Source organism: Lissotriton helveticus, chromosome 6 (assembly GCF_964261635.1).
Source record: "Lissotriton helveticus chromosome 6, aLisHel1.1, whole genome shotgun sequence".
NCBI classification, from domain to species: Eukaryota; Metazoa; Chordata; class Amphibia; order Caudata; family Salamandridae; genus Lissotriton; species Lissotriton helveticus.
The window spans coordinates 600,348,258-600,372,273 of record NC_136067.1 but is presented as its reverse complement, the minus strand read 5'-3'; the positions used below and the strand labels follow the sequence as shown (position 1 = coordinate 600,372,273).

General features: G+C 42.9%; 1 protein-coding gene across 3 annotated transcripts in view; it reads left to right on the top strand.

The window, feature by feature from the left end:
* SLC17A5 (solute carrier family 17 member 5) overlaps positions 1-24,016 on the top strand; it is a 418,561-nt gene that overhangs the window by 128,691 nt on the left and 265,854 nt on the right. For all 3 annotated transcript variants that reach the window (XM_078648061.1, XM_078648062.1, XM_078648060.1), the window contains exon 4: positions 7,191-7,278. In XM_078648061.1, the coding sequence (XP_078504187.1) occupies positions 7,191-7,278 (88 nt within the window). The remainder of the gene's footprint in view (positions 1-7,190; positions 7,279-24,016) is intronic.

The window sequence follows — 24,016 nt, the reverse complement described above, 5'->3', positions numbered from 1 at the left end:
GTGTATTCTCTTCTCCCCATACACCATATGGTATGTGCAAACCCTGCATTGGAACCTAAGGTTTCAATGGTTCCAGCACAGGAGTTGCCTCTACAGTGCAGTTCATATCCCAAAAGAGATAGCTCAGTACTTCATGTTGTGGCAGACGAGGTCCAGCTTGGCCTATGGCAGGCTACTCTCCCTTTCCCAACCACACTTCATGGTTGTGATGGATGTAATAATGCTGGGCTTTGTAGTTCATCTTGGAAAAGTAGAGATAATAGCCTTCTGATTTCCAGCAGACAGCCATCTCCACATCTACCTTTTGGAGCTATGGGCAATCTGTCTGACCCTTCAAGCATTTCTAATGGCAATCAAGGGAAAGCTGGTGAAGGCCCTGACAAAAAAGACAACTGTCATGTGGTGCTGAAGAAAGCAGGGTGGAGTGGTGTCCTGGATCCTGTGCCACGAGACTCTATTCATCAGGAGGTGGCTCGACCAGCAGAAGTACTTATTAGCCAGCTGCCTATCAGAGTCCCTGAATGCTAGGGCAGGCAAGTGAGCATTCATTGGCTGGTGGACCATAAGTGGAGTCCCCATTCCAAGGGGGCACAGAGTATCATTTATCAGTGGACATGTCCTGCTTTGATCTACTTTTCAATGTCAAGAAAGCACAGTGTCTTAGCTTCTGTGCAATGAAATTTCCTTCAAAAAGGTGTTTGGGAGATGTAATAATTCGCAACTGAGTGGCACGTCTCTTGTATGCGTTGCTGCCACTGCCTCTCCTTCATCTAGTTGTGAGGAAAGCCAAAACTGACCAGCACCATGTCATCTTCATAGCCCTGAACTGGGCTAGCATAAAAGCTCCTGAGCATAAATACCTCGATATGGGTTCCCCCTTCGGTCCTACATCCAAATCTCCACAACCTATACCTTCATGCAAGGAGATTAACTGGTGCAGTTAAAATCTTTTGACCTGCTGCCTGAAGTGGTGCAGGTCTTTTTTGCGGCCAGAGACCTGTATCGAGGTTTGTATATTCTGAGGACTACTAAGAGCTTGTGGGGTACATCATCTTGTCCCTCTGCAGGGCAGACTTTCTGATTGCTTGTTTTGTTATTGGCCCAGCATGACCTTACAGTGGGCACAGTTAAGGATTATATGCTGGCATTTCAGCCTTTTTTAGGTTTGCTTCATCAACCATCTCTCTTTTTCTGAAGAGTCTGCGGCATGTGTGCTCCAAATACATTTGTTATGCCTCAGATAGAACTGAGGTCTTAACCATTCCTCATGTCTCAGATCGAACTAACTCTAGACCTGAGGTTTCTTATTTGCACACCATTCAGGCCTGTACACAGTTTTTTGTGAAGACTTCTGATACTCCATAAAGTATTTCTTATCAATATTACTTTTGTACGTTTGGTGTGAGTGAACACCAGGCAGTCTCTGACAGGGGTGTGGAATTTTATGAAATATGTACTTGTCCATGGGACAAGTAGCTCCATAAATCTACATGTCCTGTAACAAAATCCACTTGTCCCTTTGGTGCCATGTAGTGCGCCGTCAAATAATGGCTGTAATCTCTTTATAGAAGAGCTCTGATAACAGCCTCTCTGGTTATGTCAGGCTATTACTGTGGAAGGATTTGAATTTTGGAGTTTTTCACCAGCTCTTCTCTAATCTTTTCCCATACTGAGAAAGGTCGGCAATTTACCCCCGACAATGGCAGAAGTAAAGTTTCTTCCATGGCTGGGAAAAATGTGGTTGGAGAAAAAGTGAACTTGTAAACAGTCAACAGATTTCCGCTGGGGCATATTCCTATTTGCTCATGCTAAGATGCAATTCACAAATATTTTTCTTGGACTACGGTTTCCTGGCCTACTTAATGATGTTTTTATTAAAATGCTATCTCTTCCAATCTGTGAGCTGACTTCATTGTGTGTCACAGTATTCTGCTCTTTTACAAAGTAGTTTTGTTCAGTGCTAGGAATTTCTATGGCAATATGGCCTTTATGAGACCAAATACTAGTGGTCTAGTAAAAACGCGCTGGCATACAGCACCACGCCTACCTGATAATCCCAAGGTAGAGAAAGGAGCATAGTTCAGGCCAAGTGAGTAACCAGAAAATTAAAATACCCACCACGTTGATCCAAAGTTCTTATGACACCAAGCAAGCGAAAAAAGTCATTGGAATCCTCGCCAGAATAGCTCTGTCTCTTCAATCTAAGCATCTATCCATTCATCCTTTCACCCACTGATAGCTAGCATTTCACCTTTACATTGGCACTCATTCATTCTTTTATCCATTCGCCTTTCACCAATCTGTTCGTCCGTCAGTCCATCCGCTCATCCATTTCCAAACCTACCCATCCATCTCCAAACCTATCCATTTCCATCCATCCTTTTGCTCATCCATACAACCTCCCTTTCTCTCATCTATCCACCCTGCCTTTCACTCATCCTTCCACCCACCCTTCGACCCATCCATCAATCCATCCTTCCACTCATCCATCCATTTAACCTTTACACTCATCTATCCTTTCGCTCTCTAATCCTTACACCCTGTAACCCATCCACGTCACTCAACCATCCCGGTCACTCATTCATCCATCCATCCATCCATCCATCCATCTAGCCAGCCACACTTTCACTCACTCATCCTTTCACCCACACATCCATTCATCCTTTCACATTAATGACGAATCTTTGTCTGCCGAGCTGCAGACAGAAGAGGCCCATCAAGAGCTCCACCACTACTGTAGCTGCTAAAGTGGGGCGTTCACAAAGCCCCTGTTCAAACCTATCCTGCCATCTCCAAACCTATCGATCCAACTGATCCATCCCGCCTTTCTTTCACTCATCCATCCTTTTGCTCATCTATCTATCCTTTCACTCCACACATCCTCCTCTTCACTCCTATTCATCTATCCTTTCACTCATTCATCCATCCATCCACCCATCCATCCTCCTTTTCACTCATCTATCCACCTACCCTTTCACTTCCTCGATTTATGCTTTCACTCATCCATCCAGCCTTTCACCTGTCCATCTTCCGTTTTGCTCATATATCCATCCACCCTTTCACTAATCCCTCCCTCCACCTTTACACTCAAGTGTCCACCCATCCATCCATTAACCCTTCCACCCAGCCATCCATCCATCCCCGCCCACTCAGCCATCTATCCCCACCCACTCAGCCATCTATTCATCTACTCTCTCACCCATTAATCCACCCTTTCAATAAGCTGTCCATCCTTTCACTCATCAATCCACTTTCAGCCTATCCATCCACTCACCCATCCCTTCATTCACCCTTGCACTTATCCACCATTCTTTCATACATCCATCCATCCTTACATCCATCCACTCATTCATCCATGTATCTACCCTTTCACTCCACTCATTCATCCATCTATCGATCCAGCCTTTCACTCATTCATCCATGCATCTATCCATTCACCCTTTCACTCATTAATGTATGCATCTATCATCCACTCTTGCACGTATTCATCCATGCATCTGTACATCCACCCTTTCACTTATTCAGACATGTATCTATCCATCCACCCTTTCACTCATTCATCCATGCACCTATCCATCCACCCTTTCACTCATTCATTCATGCACCTAAACATCCACCCTTTCACTCCACTCATTCATCCAGCCTTTCACTTATTCATCCATGCATCTATCCATTCACCCTTTCATTCATTAATTTATGAATCATCCACTCTTGCAAGTATTCATCCATGCATTTATATATCCACCTGTTCACTTATTCATACATGCATCTATCCATTCACCCTTTCACTCATTAATGTATGCATCTATTATCCACTCTTGCATGTATTCATCCATGCATCTGTACATCCACCCTTTCACTTATTCATACATGCATCTATCCATCCACCCATTCACTCACTCTCCCACCCACCCTTTCAAGTCCATTATGGGCCTTTGTCTGCGGACCTGCAGACTGAAGAGGCCCATCAAAAACTCTACAGCTGCTGTAGTTGCTACAGCGGTGTGCTCACAATGCCCCTGGTGCAGGCACAAAGTGAGATGAGAGGCCTAGTACAAGGATAGAATTGGGGGTGGCCTTAGGCCTGCATGAAAGCCCATGGGGAAACTAATGAGCTTTAATGTAAGCCCTCGATGAAGTAAGATATGAGAGGCCAAGGGGAGCGGGTCAGGGATGTCAGAGTGCAGCGGAGGTTGGAGTGGTGGGGTTAGCAGGTTCAGGCACCGGGTGTAACATAAGGTATACAGGAGATGCAAAGTGCCAAGGAGGGGGGCGCATGAGAAGGGGAGTCAAATTGAGTTGAAGATGAGCAGGGATATTGGAGCCCTATGAGGCCCAGGAGTGGAGCAGAGAATACAAGGCAGGGGTCATACAGTTCAAGTCAGAGCAAGGGGCCTTGAGGCAAGAAAAGGAGCCTCTTACATGCCATTGCTGCCAGTGTACTGGTGCTGCAGAAGCTCAATGTGTGTCTCATGCTTGAAGAAAATAAAAGGACCAGGGGAGGGCCTGGAAGCCACAGGAGCTTATCGAGCTGGCTCCATCTTTGAGCTGTGCTTTATCATTTTGTTGTTCTGCTCTGGGGAAATTAAAGTGCAGGCCCCAGCTTTTGCATTGACCCTTTCACTGCCAATAAACTGCTCAGAGCAACTTATTTACTGACTGTGACCTACAGGGTTGAACAGCTGTGTATCGTATTACTATAAAACTGTCTACTTGTCCTTTGGACAAAATGCAAATTAAAACCTCTTGCCCTCCTAAGAAATCTAGATGTCTCGGGCGTCGGGAGATAGGAATTCCCCACCCCTGCTCTGAGCAACCTCTCTACCCCTACAAATTGGTGCTGAGGAAATGGGCTGCCTTGCTGCAGAAGGTGGTATCACCCTTCCACAGTGGTCAATCGATTGCCCTTTTGACATTTTTCTGCCCTCACACAGCCCTCAAAAGAGCAGTAGTGACTCCATTGGCTTGACTTCAAGAGGTCTTTGAGTTTCTACATTGACTGTACGAGAGACTATTGTGTGGATGATCAGCTCGTTGTGGGATTCATTAGGACTAAGAAAGGCAAGGTGATGCAAAAGATAACTCTGACCAAGTGGCTAGTGTTCTGCATTACAATCTGTTGTGTGCTGGCTAATATGGAACTACTAGAAGACCAGTGGGATATTCTACCAGTATCATGGCCGCTACAACACCACTAGCAAGAGTTGGAGGTGCTTGTTCTGGATCTCTGCCAGGCTGCGATGTGGGTCTCAGTGCACATGTTCACGAAACACTACTACCTTTATAGTCCGGTCCAATAAGAGGGCCATTTTGCTTGCTCTCTCCTGCAAGACTTCCTAATCTGGCTCTACTCTCCAGACCCTCCACCTGCGGATAGAGGGGAATGGGGGGGGGGTACCACTGTGCTATCTTTTCTAAAGGTGAGTAAACTGTGGTTAGAAGAACAAGTTACTTACCTTCAATAATTCACTTCTCTGGTAGATAGTGTATCGAACCACTGATTCCTTATTGCCGGCCACCTCCCCTTTCTAGTGTGTGGACACTTTAACATCATAATAAGATTCCAAGTTAGCTTTTGACAGGCTGCCATCTGCAATTTGTTAAAAATGCCCCACATCTAAAGGCGCCGTAAGGAGAAATATTAAGAAACTAACTTCAAAGTGCAGCATTGGTCTCAATAGGCGACACTGCTGCATCACTTTCGGAGATTGAGAAGCCATATGGTGTGATCTACCAGTGTAAAGGAAGAATTGCTTGAAAGATCTCTGGATCCAGTCTGGAGCTCTGAATAGTCTAAAAGTAAAGGATCTACCGTTAGAGTATCTACCGGAAAGTAAGTAAATTGTTTATCACTTTCGGGGTACCATTAGATCACCCAACGTAAGGGGGAATACATGACCTAAAATTGCAGGGTTAAGGCCTAGGCAGTGTCCTACTTATTAACTATATGGCATCAGTCAATATAAGGACCCCGAACAGGGCCCCTTGGGGTTTATGTGAGTCCCCCAGGCACATGTTTTAAAATTGTATTCCTTCTTTAAAACTCTAGTTTTCTTTAAGCGTACGCAATCAGTGCAATTGCCGGGTCTGTACCTTGAAACTACAGTCTGAGGGAGATACGGGTACCGTGTCACACCAAGGATCGCCCGGGATTTCAGCGCCCCTAGTGGTAAGGATAGTGCACCGCGGAGATCCTGCAGTTACATAGCACCATTCAGGAATCGGAAAAAACTTGCTGTGCACGGTTCGCGTGCTAAATGAAAAGAAAGCAAAAACGTTAGTCCCCTAATATCATGAACAAATTCAAACAGTAGAAACTACAATAATCTATTGCTTGAGCAGTGAAGAAAGAGGGGGCACTGGAAGCCAAGGAGCCTCTTTAGGGGTCAAAACCATTGTGATTGGTTAGAGACTGGTGTTGACTCTGTTTTTCTCAAATTCCATTGCAAATGTAGTCTATGGCGTTTGCGTTAAGCTGCAGGAAAAAATAAACAAACAACAGCATAATCCTCGCCTCCATTCTGACACGGAAATCGGTTAGAGGATCCATCAGAAAAAGCGTTGCTGAAAGTAAGTAACCTCACTTTTGGTGTACCTTTAGATCACCGAACATAGTTTCGAGCTCTGTTGGTGAGCAATAGGCAAACAAGTAGAGCGTCTGTTGATGACCTTGTGACATGAGTCATTGCTCAGGAAAACATACTAGATCTGTCAGTAGAAAATGATGAGCAGATGGTCACATAACTATTTCACCTTATTTTTCCACCCTACACCTATGTATATATGCCCCCTCAATATACACAATTCCACACAGATTTTTTATTGTAACACACCTCTTCATTCTGGCACTGTGGCTGTGTTTTTTGCCGAGTATATCTTCACAAACATTTAATGAATGTGGAAGAAACTTGAGCATTGGCATACTAATTTTGGTTATCAGTTCTCCTGTGTTTATTTTGCTTTGAATTGAGCATTGATGTAGTCTTAATGATTTTTTTTATACCCTTATGCCTCAGACCTGTTCGTCGTATTCCTTCTTTCGTAAGTGGTCATGTTTCACTCAAAGTTATGATAATGAGTGCAAAGCATTTGATATGCATTCTGCAAAATGTTCAGACGTCTGTTAAACATTGACATGATTTGAGAACATCAAGGGAAAGGAGTTGTAAAAGTCTTTATTTTCTTTCCAGGGTGTTACTTTCCCTGCCATGCATGCTATGTGGTCCTCTTGGGCACCACCGCTAGAACGCAGCAGACTACTTAGTCTTTCTTATGCAGGTGAGATATAATGCTTTATTATGTGATTTATTTAAAGATGTATAAGCATTGTATTGCAGTTGCCTTTATATAGAGCTCAAAACCCCTGACGAAGTGCTCAATCACATTTACGGGCGGCTACCAAGCTTCTCAATGCCAGTGCTTTGGATAGAGCATGTGTTTGACATGTGGTCTGTATGGGTAGTATTTGAATATTGCATTTCAGGGGCACAATTACGCTTTCATTGTGTGTTGTCACTGCACCCTGGTGTGATTGAAAAGTGAAAAGAACTGAGAGGTAGGAAACTTAAGCACTAAAAGGTGATATAATAAGGGGTACAAATGTATGAGTTCAGTGTAGCTCATCTTGAAAATGTTTTGATGACGTGTGTGTATGGCAGGGACTGCTGAAGACGTGTTGAATCAAGAGTGTAACTGTACCTATCCATGGGTGTAGCAGAGAAGTGTGGGAAAAAGCATTGTTGTTCGTAACTCTACCATCAGTCTTTGGAGAGGTCTCTACCATACAACTAAAACCATGTGAAATAGTGAGCGTAAGAAACTGATCGTAGTTTTTTCCTTTTTTGTAAAGATCTTTATTTACAATGTTTATCATACAATAGCATGGCAATAACATGTAATTAAACCCTCACTGGCCTAACTGTTAGTGATTGCAGGCTCCTGCTCTGGAAGCTGTGTGGGCCGCCTGTTACGTCCCTCGCAGGGCTCAATAGCCGCGAGGCACCACCATCTTCCTGGCTTAGTCTGGTTGCTTAGCACCGTCGCTGCACTAGATCAGGGGAGCCCCACTTCCCCCAGTGTCTCCATCACAGTTATGTTTGCTGCCCCTACCTCACGGTTCGTTTGATGTGGCCAAACACAAATGTCAAGGTTACCTCCTCACCAGGAGCAACGAGGCAGTGCCCTGGTGAGGAGGTAACCTTGATATTTGTGGGACTATAAGTACCCCTTCCCTCCCATTTTGAAGGCTATTGGGGCATTATCTGGGCGATATAAGAAACCCATTCATCAATACACCTACTGGGGTAAAGTATACTGTGCATGTAAATTTATATGCACCACTTAGTAAGGATTATATGTAAATACACAGTTGTTTTGATTTGAGTGTAGAAGGGATATCTTCTAGGTCCTGATGAGAAGTAAGGGGAGGGCTTTGAAACATATCGACACAAGAGACACTGCTCATTTATACAGCTAAGCTCTCGCAACTACAATAAGGTATCACATAAACAGTACAATGACTGATGAGTATCAATGAAACAGAAGCAGATTCTTTAGTGTGTTCTTAGTCACAGCAAGAAGATGGTTTATTCTCTCCAGACTTGAGGAATGTCATACAAAGCCGACACGTGTTTCGTCGTGTACAGTTGAGTCAACACGACTCTTCAGGGCTTAGGGCTCAGCTCAATAATATTGATTGCGATTAAGTCTGGACTTATGTTCGTGTGCTGTTTATATAGATAGGAGAGAGACACTGGTTACTCCGTTTGTGACTAATTAGGAAGGGTGTGTTTCAAAAGAGTCACGTAAGAAGCACTTTTGTCTGAGTATTCTGCCTTATTGGTTAGGATAAAATCTTCAAGTTTAGACACTCTGAATACTGGTGTGTATCAGGTGGTAGCCGGGAGGGGATCCATCTGTAGAAAGGCTCGCAAGAAACGGGTGCGTTTCCTATGTGGCGGTGCGCCGTGATAAGGTATCCCTCCTCCTATGATTCCCGGTCGTCGTCTCTCGGCACCAGTATTCAGAGTGTCTAAACTTGAAGATTTTATCCTAACCAATAAGGCAGAATACTCAGACAAAAGTGCTTCTTACGTGACTCTTTTGAAACACACCCTTCCTAATTAGTCACAAACGGAGTAACCAGTGTCTCTCTCCTATCTATCTAAACAGCACACGAACATAAGTCCAGACTTAATCGCAATCAATATTATTGAGCTGAGCCCTAAGCCCTGAAGAGTCGTGTTGACTCAACTGTACACGACGAAACACGTGTCGGCTTTGTATGACATTCCTCAAGCCTGGAGAGAATAAACCATCTTCTTGCTGTGACTAAGAACACACTAAAGAATCTGCTTCTGTTTCATTGATACTCATCAGTCATTGTACTGTTTATGTGATACCTTATTGTAGTTGCGAGAGCTTAGCTGTATATATATGTTTAGTCCTTTGACTATTTTAGACGGTTAAGGGTGTTTTTCCGCCTGCTCTTCACGCACTACACACAAACCTTTGACATCACACACTGTAACGTAAAAACTGAGGCAGTGCGCCCTAGAGATCTGAATTTCCTAAAAACCCCTTTCCAGTGTACATTATAGCATAGTATCTACATCTTATTCCCCACTTTTAATAATACCAGTTTAAAGGAACATTAACATTTATTTTTTCCACTGAGCCAGGTGTTTTTGAATTTTTCACCATTCACTCACTTCTGACCCTTCCACTCACACTCTTACACCAACCATAGTATTGTTTTTCATAACCAGTGCTCCCACATAGTTGTAGGTCGTAGCGCACCCTGTCCCGCAGTGGGACGGGAAGACCCAGATGATGAAGCATGCCACCAAGGGTCGTTTTAGTGAGGAGGGGTATTTAAATAAAGCTGTGTGCTTTCCACCATTGTAGGAGACACACGTAGTCTGGAGGAACACTTTCTATACTTTCCCATAAGGGTGGATCCCTTTGTTTTTAAACAATATAACTTGAGGAGGACGTATCCATCTCTTCTGCTCTTTTGAGCATTACATCTTCACTCCCTTCTTGTGTTACTTTGAGTACTCAGACACACCAAACCTTCCTGTGTTTGTGGCTGTCTCAATGGAATGAAGGGGGTGTAGCTGTCACAACCTAGATGTGCATTGGAGACTGCCGTAGGGCACACAGAGCTGTAAGAGCAGAGAAATATCCATTTTCTAAAAGTGCCATTTTAAAAATAATGATGTTAAATCTATCTTTATCAGAAAAGAGGATTTGTCATTACCATCCCAAAGATATAAAACATTTCTGAGCTACTCCCTTTTTAATCAGGAATTACAACTTAAAAGTGTATTAAGCAATTCCCAGTATTAACCTATGAGAGGTGCAGGCCTCACAGTAGTGAAAAAACACATTTAGGTGTTTTTCACTACCAGGACATGCAAAACTTAAAAGTACATGTTCTACCTTTTCCTTACACAGCACCCTGCCCTACGGGCTACATACGGCCTACGTTTAGGACGACTTATGTGTAATAAAAGGGCTGCAGGCCCACTGGTAGCATTTAATTTACAGGTATATGGTATACCACTTTACAAGGGACCTACAAGTAAATTTAGCCGCCGGGGGTGGGTTTAAAAAAAAAAAAAAGCATCAATCATGGGTTTATACAGGATGATGGTGGATTAAAGATGGGCCCACGGTGGAGTGAGGTCAAAGTGCAACCGTTTCCGCTACCATCTTGGCCACGGCTCCCTCAATGTTTATGTTTTAGAAAAATAATTGTTTTTCATTAAGCGATGTATTCAGCAATTTTGATGCATCAAGCTATTTTTTTTTTTAAACTGGCCTCCTAACCTTAACTATAAAAGCATCCCAATTACTTAGAGGAAATTTATCCACAGAACATTATGAGTAAAAAATTAATCCTTCAACTTATTAGATACAATCATATCAACATTCATTCATCTGCTTAAAGATTTATTCATCATTGAAGGACCTTGCAAAGAGCATGACAGCAGCATGGTTGGACATTTAGATTGGAAGGATGTATGACAACAAAGCTATTGTGGCCTTGTCATTAAAGCATTTAATCTTAAGTGTAAATAATGTGCATTTGTATATAATGTAAACTGTTTACTTGTCAGAATTGTCAGCGTCATAGATTTAGAAACTTAGTGTTTTTAGATAAATGTTTTAGATTTGGCATGCTTTGGGCTGAATACATTTAAATTTTGGAAGTCTATCTATTAGTGTATCAATAACAGTCAGTTTTTTAATGTGTTTTTATTGAGTTTTTGCATGATGCAATGCCATCTAGTTATATTCTAAAAGCAAGTCCTGTCTCGATCAGAATGAAAACATTTCCTGTCTTGACAACAACCTTTGTTAATCATTGACAGGACGAAAGTCAGATCCATGAACCTGTGGAGGTGTTTGTCACCGTTGGCTTTGAGGCTTCTTCTGGTACCGGAGATGGTGGTCCCAGGAACTTGGCACCCTCCAGGCCCCAGTTATAAAGGTTGAGAACCTCTGGATTCTGTTTAACAGCGAACTACATTAAAACTGCAGTGGAAGTTTTCCTTTTCATTCAGACGGAACTGCAGTATCTGCTCATTGCACCAAACTTGACTACTGCAATGTCTTGCTTATAAATATCCAGAAAAGTTTTCTGAAGAAGTTACGGACTATTCAGAATGCGGCTGTCAAGTTATTGTTGAGTATCCCCAAATATAAATCAGCATTGCAATCCCTAAATCAGTTGCACTGGCTTTCCATCAGGAAGCGCATTGATTTCAAGGCCCTATGCATCATTGCATTTAACTCCTTGCACAGTATAGGCTCCAAATACATAAAACAAAAATTCCTTTACTGAAATCCAGCTATGCCTTTGCGTTCTGCATCTTCACCTACTCTAGTGATTCCCAGAATCAAAAAATCTTCTAGGGGTGCAGAAGTTTTCTTGCCTGCACCGTCAGACTCTGGAACTCAAAGTCCCTTAACCTTAAAAGAAACACCGATCTACTGACCTTCAGGAAGGCATTAAAAACCAGGCTTTTAACCAATGAATTTGCACTTATTTTTTACACTTTTAGCAAGTATTCTGCTTCTCGTCAGTAGACCAGCGTTTAGACACTTTCGGGTAGTAGTGCGCTTTAAAAATCCTTTTTTCATTTTGTGAATTTGTGAGGTCATCGAGTGATAGGACATGACCCTCTTGGAATATATTGCCAACTGCTGTGACGCCGATGCCAGCAGCTTCCCAGGGTCTGAGGTCAGGGAGTGTCCGATGAGGTGAGCTCTCAGTCGGATATGATAGCGGGAAACTGGGGGCATACGGGCAGATTCGTCTGTAATACATAACGACCTTTTAAAGGAACAATGGGCCATACGCATAAGCTGTGAGTTAGCAGCAGACCTCTTTATCAGGAAGCGAGAAAGGCGCACGATTTGTGGGAGACTGAGAGCTGGGATCAGCTTTGATGTGTCGTCTAGCTGGTTTTCAGATAACCATCTGCACACCCACTGCGGTTGAGCAGCCAAGTAGTTGTGTTCGAAATTTGGAGCCTCAAACCCGCCCCTGCATGTCGGCAGTCTTATGTTTGCTTGTGCCACTGCGTCGTCCAGAACGGCCGATGATTTCGCCTAGCATGGTGCTTAATGTGCAAAAACATTTTACAGGTAAGTATAATGGGAGGTTACTGAAATGATACAGCAGTCAAGGGAGGACTATTTTAGGCAGGGCTATATACCCAACATGGAGAGTGCTGATTGTAGACACCGCTTGAGTGATATTGCTGCTGAGGAGGTCTTGCTCTTGTTGATAGATGTTCATACTTATATAGCGAAATGTAACGCCTTGCCACTGTAGAGCTTTGTTACCGTATTCGGGCGCTTCTCAGGTTTATCAAAAAAGTGCAGACACTGTAGTTGTACACACAAGGTTTAGAGTGTCCAGATGAGTGAAAGGGATTTAGGGAGGATCCTGCTGGAAGGGAGACCTGAAACAATATGATGGCGTTGATCAGAAAAAACGTACTCCCTGGATTAATTTCTAGAGGAGAACCTAACACAAATAATGCTCATATGCATATATCAGTTGTTTGTTCTGCTAACTGCCATCTGTGATAAGGATGACATGTTAATCAGTATTACTGCAGTACAATGAATATGGATAAATCCATCAAAGATGTGGCAAAGAACAACAGAGGTCTGTACTTCAGTGTATATTCTCCTAAGAGAATTGATTACAGTAATTTTAGAGAATCTGTTCCTTGAGTTCGACTCAACTCGTAATACATCCATGAGAAAAATATATAACCAATTTCTTGCTTAAGGCCTCTTTCTTCTGGTTTTACTTTGTTACGGATACTGGGTTTTTTCTTATCGCACCAACTGGAATTATTATGCAACCATGGCACTAGTTTTCAGGAAAAGTTCTTAACGTGACCGTAATTCCGACGGTAGCGCTGGCAAATTAAACAGAATTACCCCACCTACAGCTGACTCGGATAGACTGTGGGTGGGAAGATGCAATTGTTTCAGAGGGATTCATTGATCTTTGCTTGAAATGAACAGGTGACTGTTCAAAGTAACACTCAAAATTGCGTGCATAGCATGTGCTTGGTTCAGGGAACGGCCACTATTTAAAGCAGAACGCATTCAAGATGGTGGTAGAGATTAGAGTAAATCTTGCAAGATCTAGCTGTGACTTTCTCCTGTGATATCTCACCTCATCAATGGGAACGTGAAGGGCTAAGTATGCGTACGTACAAGAAAGGAAGCTCAATCATACAGTTGCTTTTAAAATTAAAATTACCAACTTTGATCCATTTGGGCTCATGTTCATTAAAGGTGAACAACACTTACAACGCAACTTTTACATCGCAGAGCCTTTACAACGCAACCATTACAACGCAAACTATTACAACGCATTGCTCTGGGGGCGCTCTAGGATAGGGAATAGGTTAATTTACTATCCAATAACCTTCCCTAGTGTCCACGGGGACTGGAGTTGGAATAGTAAATTAAACTATTCACTATCCAGCGCCCCAACGCACTATGCGTTGTAATGGACTGCGTTGTATTACTTGCGTTGTAAAGACATGCGATGTAAATGCATGCGTTGTAATGTCATACATCCGTTCATTAACTGTAAACGTTTCATTCATATAATGTTAAATAATTAAACAATGCAGAACAACGGTATTTGTAAGATGGACTTTTCCCACAATTACCTTCAAAGGTTAAATGCTTGAATATCACATTATTTCAAGTGCCAAACATGATACAAAGTTAGTTTCACCAGGATTGAACTTTAAGTACAAAGTGCCTCTTGCACTTTAGCTATACAATATCTCTTTACCTGTTTAGTTATAAAGACAAAGTGTATATTTTGCTGTTTGAAAGTTTAAGTGATAAAGTATCACTATCACAAAGTGGTTCCATCACTTCCATAGCTTGTACCTCTGTAGACTGCTAAGCAAAGCAATAAAATAGTATAAGACCATGACAGTAACAAGTATTCTTTCAATCCTTGTTGAACCACTCTTTTATGAGCTTCAGTTGTGATTGTCAGGTAAATCCATTGGGTCAGGATGAAGCAATTTTAGGTATTTCTTTGAGAGCCACCAGGTCAGAAAAAGGGTTTGTGTCATTTTTTAAAGTTATTTTTTAGTAGCATGAATGTCTACATGTTCTTCTGATTAGAAGTGACTCACTTGCCTAATCTTGATATATGAATATCTTACAACCTTCAATCATTAATGAGGGGAATTCCCTGAGACTATTCTTTATCTGGACAAGATGATTGTATCTTAAGGCCTTAAATAGGACTTCCCATTGGTTGAGTTTCGCTGGTTTGATTTTAAAGGGATCCTAGGTGTTTTGTCTATTTCAAAGAATGGCGAGAGCTTCAATAAATTAGGAATTCGTTTCCAGTTCATCTTCTACAGTCATGCTTTCTGAATTCTAAATGAGATCAAATGTATATAGGTTTTCTGATGGCTACTTCTAAAGGCAGAGTCCTTGCCGAATGAATATTCCCCAGGTATCAAGTTGGATCCAGAAACTTTAACCAGTAAGTGGCATTGTGTAGCTCCATGCCAACATCGGTCCGGAAGTGACAAGTGGAGCTGGATATAAGCACCATCCTTGCCCACTGACATCAGTTAATTTGTTTCCGCCCCTTCAAACACGGATCTGAAGCATCTCCTTAGTCTTTCCAAGCTGTTTCTCATCACAAATTTACCAATGTGCTAGGGAAAATGTCACCTCCTAAAAATACAATAGGGTTCAAACTGTGTAGGGACTGATGTAAACTGTGAAGCACCCTTATAAAGTGTGTCCTTGGTGCCTGGGATCGGAGCATGATTTCAAGGCCTGTGGTGAGTGCGCTCCTGATTAATCCAAAGGCCATTCAGAACCATGAGGCCGACTTTGTCACCAAGCATTCTCTACCACGACCGGTTGAAGTCGAAAGGATGGCCCTGTTTCTGCCCCCGAAGTAATTCCTACAGTAGCTCTTCATTGTGGTTGAAGTCTTTGGGTAAATCCAGAAAAAATTATAAGAAGTTGGAGTGGTAATTGGCCCCTTCTCTCCACTCAGAGACTCCAGAGAGAGTGCATGGATGTCCAACGGGTCCACATCCGCGATATCTGTTCCTCTTGAACCTGCATCAGGTTCAGTGCTGATTCTGGTGCCGACTTTGATTCCTGTGCCACTTTGTGCGCCAATTCCTTTTGCATCACCAGTGGAGGAGGATTTGCATCCCATTGTGGTATCGGACTCCGAGTGGAATCCACCTCAACCACATCCACGCCCATCTACAACCAGCACACAACCTCCATGCAAACCCCCAGATTCTGACACAGCCCATACCACTCAGTAGTGCTCCAACATTACACAATCTTTTCTGCACTTACTCCGACAGTGACAAGTATGATGAAGGGGACGAATATATCCCACAAAAAGATGAAGAAAATTGGTATGAGGATCACCTAGTTGCCAGTGGTCTGGATACTACTCCAAATACTGGTCTTGTGTCCCACCCCCATCCTGCTATGGCGGAAAGCCATTATGCGAAAGGCGGCATAAGCTTTAGACCTACAACTCTCCACTATGGAGGTGAAAACAAATATATTAATTGAGGTACTTGGACCAAGTCAGTCTTTCACTGATACCTGTTTGGGTACTTGGGTGGAATCATGTTCAGGCCGACCTGCTAATAGGCAGATTACTTGTCGCAATCGGCCTGCATTGGGCGACCCAGCCTTCCTTACACAACATCCAACTCCAAGGAGTTTAGTGGAACAAATGTCCACCAGTAAGGTCCGTCACAGCGCCTTCCCCATCACCCTGCTTAAGCGTGAGCCCAAAAAAATAGAGGCATTTGGTAAGTGGATTTTCTCCTCTAGGACCCTTGCTCGAGGCAGGTGAATGGGAGCTGGCTTCTAGACCTCTACTCCCATGACCTTTAGAACATTTTGGCACTAGTTTTACCGACTGTCCCATACGGACTTCGGGCATGCCTCCCTCAAGCTTTTCAGAATGGTTGCAATGCTGCAAAATGTTTCATACGTTCTGACCTGGACATGAGACCAGCTGCTTAGTTCGAACGGTGGGCACTGGTGTGGCAGTTGATGAGTTTTACGGGCTTCCTTAGGGATGTCAAAGCTTCTCTGATGGATATGCCGTTTGATGGCTCTCGCCTCTTTGGCGAGAAATTTGATTTTGATCTGAAATTGTCTTAGGAGAGTAGGTCCACTGCACGTTATTTTGGGCCTTTCTGCCCCCACCCCCACTAGACAAATCAACCAACAATCTTGCCCTCTCTGTGTACAGTTGGGATTTTCAATTTTACCAGCGCCAGATTCCTCACCACCCCAACAAGCCTTTCAGCCCTTTTATGGCCAAGGCCATGATTCCTGTTTTGTCTTGGGTTTAACTTGTATTAATGTTTCTCTTGGTACTGTTTCCATTCTTCTTTCTGCTGTCTGTACAATATCACAAGGGTATCCACGGGCTAAAAATGTCTGACTTTGTCTTTCCACCTCCTTAGTGAATGCCTCCTCAGTAGATGCTATGCATTTGATACGCAAACATTGGGAATATGGCAAATTTTGAAGCAGTGCCTTTGGATGGAAACTACTGTACAATAATGCATTATTGTGAACTGTAGGTTTATGATAAACCGCCGTTTCCAAGTGATTTTCATGAATACTCACTGCCACATCCAAAAAGGAACTTTAGGATGATCAATAGTGTGTGTAAACTGAATTCTCATATTTCTTGTGTTGAGTTCTTGGATTTTACTGAGTAATAAAGATTCTGGTCCTTTCCATAGCAAAAAAATTTCGTTGATGAATCTTTTGTAGAAGATTGCGTGTTCATTCCAAACTGCATCTGTGAGGATGTAATTGTTCTCGAATTTGGCCATAAAGGTGTTATGTTAGAAAAAGCTGGGGCTCCCGAGAACCCCATAGATGTGCCACTTATCTGCAGGAAGTAGTTTTCCTTCCATTTAAAATATGAATGTTGTAAGCAAAATTGTAGCAACTCTAATATGAACACTCTATGTGCGGCCACTTGGGGTGTATTTAGAAGTGCCCATTTGCATGCTTCCAGTCCTTCTGCTAATAGGATAGATGAATGCAGTGCAGTAACATCAATAGTGCACAAAATTATTTTCTGGTGTTCCAGATCTACCGACTGTAAAAGTTGTAAAAAGTGTGAGGTGTCGCTTATGTACGTCACCCATCCTTGCACAACTTTTGTAAAAACTCATCGATATATTGGCCCAGTGGCTCAAAAATAGACCCGCATCCACTCACAATTGGCCTTAATGGAGGATCTTGTATATTTTTGTGTATCTTGGGTAGCATATACAATTTTGGACAACGAGGATACTGAGTTGTTAAAAAGTTTTTAGTATTGGCGTTTATCCACTCCATTTCCACAGCCTTGTCTAGAATGAGTTCCAATGTGTGAGTAATTTCTGTAACTGGATTGTATGCGAGCTTCAGGTACGTAGTCTCATCATTGACGTGTGCCCAAACTTTAGTCTCATAAAAAGCAGTGTCCATAATAACCAGTGCTCCTCCTTTATCAGCCTTTTGGATGGCGATTGTGTTGTCATTCGCCAAATTTTTAATGATGGTTTGCGCGTGCTTATTGATATTTTTCCTTATTGGTTTGTGCCACTGTAGTTTCTGTAAGTCTTGTTGAACTAAAACCTCAAAAGTATCTAGAATTTTGTGAGACATAGGTGGCATATAGTTGCTAGGAGCTTTGAATTCCTTATAATCACTCTCTTCTCTCTGTTGTGAATATTCAGGCAAAGTCGGAACAATGTTGTTGAAAAAATGGCGTAATCTCAATGTACGCATAAACCTGAAGAAACTAATCTCAGTTTCAAATTTGTTGCTTTGATGTGTAGGTACAAATGATGCATATATCAAAAAGGGCTAGCTAGTTTAGAGGGATATAGGAGACTCAGGTAGGTACGTCATGGAGCAACATGGAGTGAGGGAAAACCATTGTTTTCCTCATAAAGCCCTCACCCACCGACCTAGTCGGTGGCATGCTTCATCATCGGGCCCACCACAGTGGCACCGAATGTGCCCCGGGTGTGCTTCAACGACAGGAGACTGCGGAGCAGGTATGTTGCTGAGTGTGCGGTGAATAGGGTGAGAAAGGTGAAGTTTAAAAGCTATGCAGGAGGTCCCAGCACCCGAGGGTTGTTTATCTTTAATGAACTGGGCCTCTGCTAGCAGATAAAAGGCAAGAAGACGTGTTGGAGTGCTTATTATGACCTCCAGCGTCTAGTACGGTCTACATGTTTCAGCCAGTGCCTTGTTAGTTTAAAGCTGGCTTTCCTCAGGACCAATTAATATGTGAAAAGTGCAAAGAATAAATAAACTTAGTTTTAAGTGGTTGTGTGGTCTTTTGGCTGTGTGGCGCACGCTAAGGCGGCACCGCGGAAGGACGAATAGGTCCAAGGAGGAACCAGACCGAAATACTCGGTCTCTTTCTCTGCCAGGCGACCCATGAAGCTTTTTACAAGAGAAAACAGATCAAGCTTGAGGGAATCCCCTCTAACAGCTATAGCGCCTTAGCGTGCGCCACACATAGCCAAAAGACCACACAACCACTTAAAACTAAGTTTATTTATTCTTTGCACTTTTCACATATTAATTGGTCCTGAGGAAAGCCAGCTTTAAACTAACAAGGCACTGGCTGAAACATGTAGACCGTACTAGACGCTGGAGGTTATAATAAGCACTCCAACACGTCTTCTTGCCTTTTATCTGCTAGCAGAGGCCCAGTTCATTAAAGATAAACAACCCTCGGGTGCTGGGACCTCCTGCATAGCTTTTAAACTTCACCTTTCTCACCCTATTCACCGCACACTCAGCAACATACCTGCTCCGCAGTCTCCTGGCGTTGAAGCACACCCGGGGCACATTCGGTGCCACTGTGGTGGGCCCAATGATGAAGCATGCCACCGACTAGGTCGGTGGGTGAGGGCTTTATGAGGAAAACAATGGTTTTCCCTCACTCCATGTTGCTCCATGACGTACCTACCGGAGACTCCTATATCCCTCTAAACTAGCTAGCCCTTTTTGATATATGCATATATAATCCAGGGGATACGGCCTAGCCTATCTAGTCCTCGCTCTCTTTTTTGATCTAAACAATAGGTACAAATGATGTCCTTTCTCCAATACTTGTAGTTGTTGTTTGTTCAATTTCTTTGATGAGATGTTAATTACTAGTGTTTGTTTTTGCTCCTCAAGTTCTGGCTGATTGTTTCTTTTCCCGCGGCGGATTTTTTCGGGTCGACTGCCTCTGGAGGTTTCCCTATTGTTGGTCCCTTGTCTAAACAAGCATTTGCAATGCAATAGGTCTCGCATTAGAAAAGTTGGAGTTATTGGTACTGTAAATGACAATTTTTTTATTTATGTGTTGGTTTTACAAATAGGTAAATTATTACCTTGTTGTTTACAATGGCAATAGTTATAACTTGTGCAAATGTAACACCTATAGCATTTGTGTTGCATTTACATGATGTAGATGTATTGATAGTACAAATAACTGATTAGAACATGAGAAGAGAATAGGTATCTAAAGAAGTATGCGGTTGAAAGAGAGCAGTATATTAGCGCTGCAAAACCAAACGATTAGTTAACCCCTTGTGTGCTCATGACGAGCTCAGCTTGTCATGAGCTTCGGCGCTCCGGTGCTCATGACGAGCTCAGCTCGTCATGACCGCGCACGTCCCGTGGAACGCCCGCACGCTGGGCTGATTCCCCTGCTGTGCTGAACGCTCCATGGGAACGGGTATGACCATGACGAGCTCAGCTCGTCATGAGCACCGGAGCGCCGTAGCTCATGACGAGCTGACCTCGTCATGAGCACCGGGGCGCTGTACGCGCCGCCCCGCCCCCAGCACAGCGGGGGAATGTGCCCCGCAGCCAAGGGGTTAAAGAAGGAAGTTCTGTAAATAAGTGATAATAGTCAACTTTTTTAATCATAACATTCAATGAATATTTCTTGTGTAATAGTTTAAATGGGTCAAAAAATTGTAGATATTTCGTGAAGGAGCTGTTTTGTGAAGCTTTTAACAGTCGCACTGTAGCCTAAAGCATGAAATAAATAAACGTGGCATGGCGCCATGTTGCACCAAAAACACGTTGTTTAAACGCAGCCCGGGAAGTCCTTTCTTGAGGTTTTTAACACTTGCAGTGAATAACAATGCTAAAAAGAAAATGGACGTGGCATGGCGCCAGCTTTGAGAAGAACACGCTGCATATTTACAACAGCAGATACAAAAAATAACGTGCATTTAACGTCGAGCGCTCCCTCTCACTGCACATGGCATCAGCAGCAACTTTAGAGTGGCGCCTAAGGCTGCCCCTTGCCTGACCTTAAAAGTACCCAATGGTCTGTAACGAGATATGTATGCTTCCATTCCTGTGCCCTTTCACATAGCATTACTTTTTTTTGTAGCTGAACAGATTATATCAGACACTTGTTAAATGTAAGACGATGTATATCAGACCATCAGAAGCCCTTTCGTGAAGTACCTTTTTTTTGTAAGACTGTATTTCAATGCAAACATAATATAATGCAATGTGGCTACTTGCATCGACGTAGGCAGTAAAGTTAGCTGACACTATGAAGACGACTGCTAAAGGTTAGTTACTTTACTTTAATACAGCATACTTGTAAAGTAAACACCCGCCTCTGTAAGAAGAAAGGTCAAGAAGGCGAACATGTGGTAACGCTTACGAAACTAAAAGCAAACATGGTGCCAGCGACAGCGAGGCAGCCTTTGAAGTAACTTTGCGAGTTTTAACAGAGCTGCTGAATAATAAAACAGGAAACAAATTGACGTATCACACCTGATAGTACAACCTATTTACAATCCTGCTTGTAAGGTAATGTAGTAAATGAAAAAAAGCGGAACACATGTATTTGTAAAAGCAGATGCCTACATTTGCAATTGCGCCAGCTTGCAAAAGAACATGCTGTTTTAAGGCAGCTTCTAAAGTTCTTTAATAAGACTTTTAGCACTTGCAGCAAATAGCAAAGTGTAAAAGAATTAACGTATCATGGCGCAAAATTTAAGAAGAACATGCTGTTCACGTAACACAAAAAGCTATAGTTACATCGCATCCTTTGCCGTAACTCGAGCAAAACATAATAAAAATCTTTTCAAGGAGCAAAGTTAGCTTAATGGCTAGTGTACAAATACTTTGTAAAGTTGCTGTTGTTGCAAACGGACTGTCGAACACGCGATAATATGCAGACTTGTGAAGAATCAGCCAGAGTGCCAGTAAGACTGCTTCAGAAACAGTGCCCTTCCTAAGCTAGGGGGGTGCAAGGGTGCGCATTTGTAGTATGAGAGGAGAAGAGGTGTTCATGTCCTGGAACGTGGTGTTAATGAGCCCTTCACAATCAGTACATGCAACAGTGTGCAAACTTGACAAACTCTTCACGTGTGACTTCGAGAGCTCCCTTGCACGGCACATGGCATCAGCAGCTACTTTAGAGTGGTGCCTAATTAGGCTGCCCCTTGCCTGACCCTAAAAGTACCCAATGGTCTGTAACGAGATATGTATGCTTCCATTCCTGTGCCCTTTCACATAGCATTACTTTTTATGTAGCTTAACAGATTATATCAGACACTTGTTAAAAGTAAAACGATGTATATCAGACCATCAGAATCCCTTTCGTGAAGTATCCTTTTTTGTAAGACTGTATTTCAAGGCAAACATTATATAACGCATTGTGGCTACTTGCATCGACGTAGGCAGTAAAGTTAGCTGACACTATTAAGACGACTGCTAAAGCTTAGTTACTTTACTTTAATACAGCATACTTGTAAAGTAAATACCAGCCTCTGTAAGAAGAAAGGTCAAGAAGGTGAACATGTCATAACGCTTACGGAACTAAAAGCAAACATGGTGCCAGCGAGGCAGCCTTTGAAGTACCTTCGCGAGTTTTAACAGAGCTGCTGAATAATAAAACAAGAAACAAATTAACGTATCACACCTGATAGTACAACCTATTTACAATCCTGCTTGTAAGATAATGTAGTAAATGAAAAAAAGCGGAACACATGTATTTGTAAAAGCAGATGCCTACGTTTGCAATTGCGCCAGCTTGCAAAAGAACATGCTGTTTTAAGGCAGCTTCTAAAGTTCTTTAGTAAGACTTTTAGCACTTGCAGCAAATAGCAAAGTGTAAAAGAATTAACGTATCATGGCGCAAAATTTAAGAAGAACATGCTGTTCACGCAACACACAAAGCTATAGTTACATCGCATCCTTTGCCGTAACTCGAGCAAAACGTAATAAAAATCTTTTCAAGGAGCAAAGTTAGCTTAATGGCTAGTGTACAAATACTTTGTAAAGTTGCTGTTGTTGCAAACGGACTGTCGATCAGGTGATAATATGCAGACTTATGAAAAATCAGCCAGAGTGCAAATAAGACGGCTTCAGAAACAGTGCCCTTCCTAAGCTAGGGGGGTGCAAGGGTGCGCATTTGTAGTTTGAGAGGAGAAGAGGTGTTCATGTCCTGGCACGTGGTGTTAATGAGCCCTTCACAATCAGTACATGCAACAGTGTGGGAACTTGACAAACTCTTGACGTGTGACTTCGAGAGCTCCCTGGCACGGCACATGGCATCAGCAGCTACTTTAGAGTGGTGCCTAATTAGGCTGCCCCTTGCCTGACCCTAAAAGTACCCAATGGTCTGTAACGAGATATGTATGCTTCCATTCCTATCCCCTTTCACCTGCCATCGCATCCTTTGCTGTAACTCCTGAGCAAAACATAATAAAAAGCTTGGCAAGGAGCAAAGTTAGCGTAATGACAAAGTGTACAAATACTAAAAGTTGCTTTTGTTTCAAACGGACTGTCGAACACGTGATAAGGTGCAGACTTATGAAAAAGCAGCCAGAGTGCCAGTAAGAAGGCTTCAGAAACAGTGGCCTTGCCAAGCTGGGGGGGTGCACGGGGACAGGGCGCATCTGTAGTTTGAGAGGAGAAGGGGTGTTCATGTCCTGGCACACGGTTTTGTTGAGCCCTTCACAATCAGTACATGCAATAGTGTGCGGACTCTTCAAACTTCTCATGTGTGACTCGAGTGCTCCTTGGCACGGCACATTGCATCAGCAGTAACTTTGGAGTGGCGCGTAAGACTGCCCCTTGACTGACCCGAAAAGTACCCAATGGTCTGTAACGAAATATGTATGCTTCAATTTCTGTCCCCTTTCACCTGCCATCGCATCCTTTGCTGTAACTCCTGAGCAAAACATAATAAAAAGCTTGTCAAGGAGCAAAGTTATCTTAACATCAAACTGCAAAAATACTTAATAAAGTTGTTTTCTGTTGCAAACGGACTGTTGTATACGTGCTAAAGTGGGCGACTTCTGGAAAAGCAAACATACTGCCAGTAAGACGGCTTCAGAAGGCCTTTCGTGAAGGAGCGGTTTTGTGAAGCTCTTAACACTCGCACTGTAGCCTAAAGCAT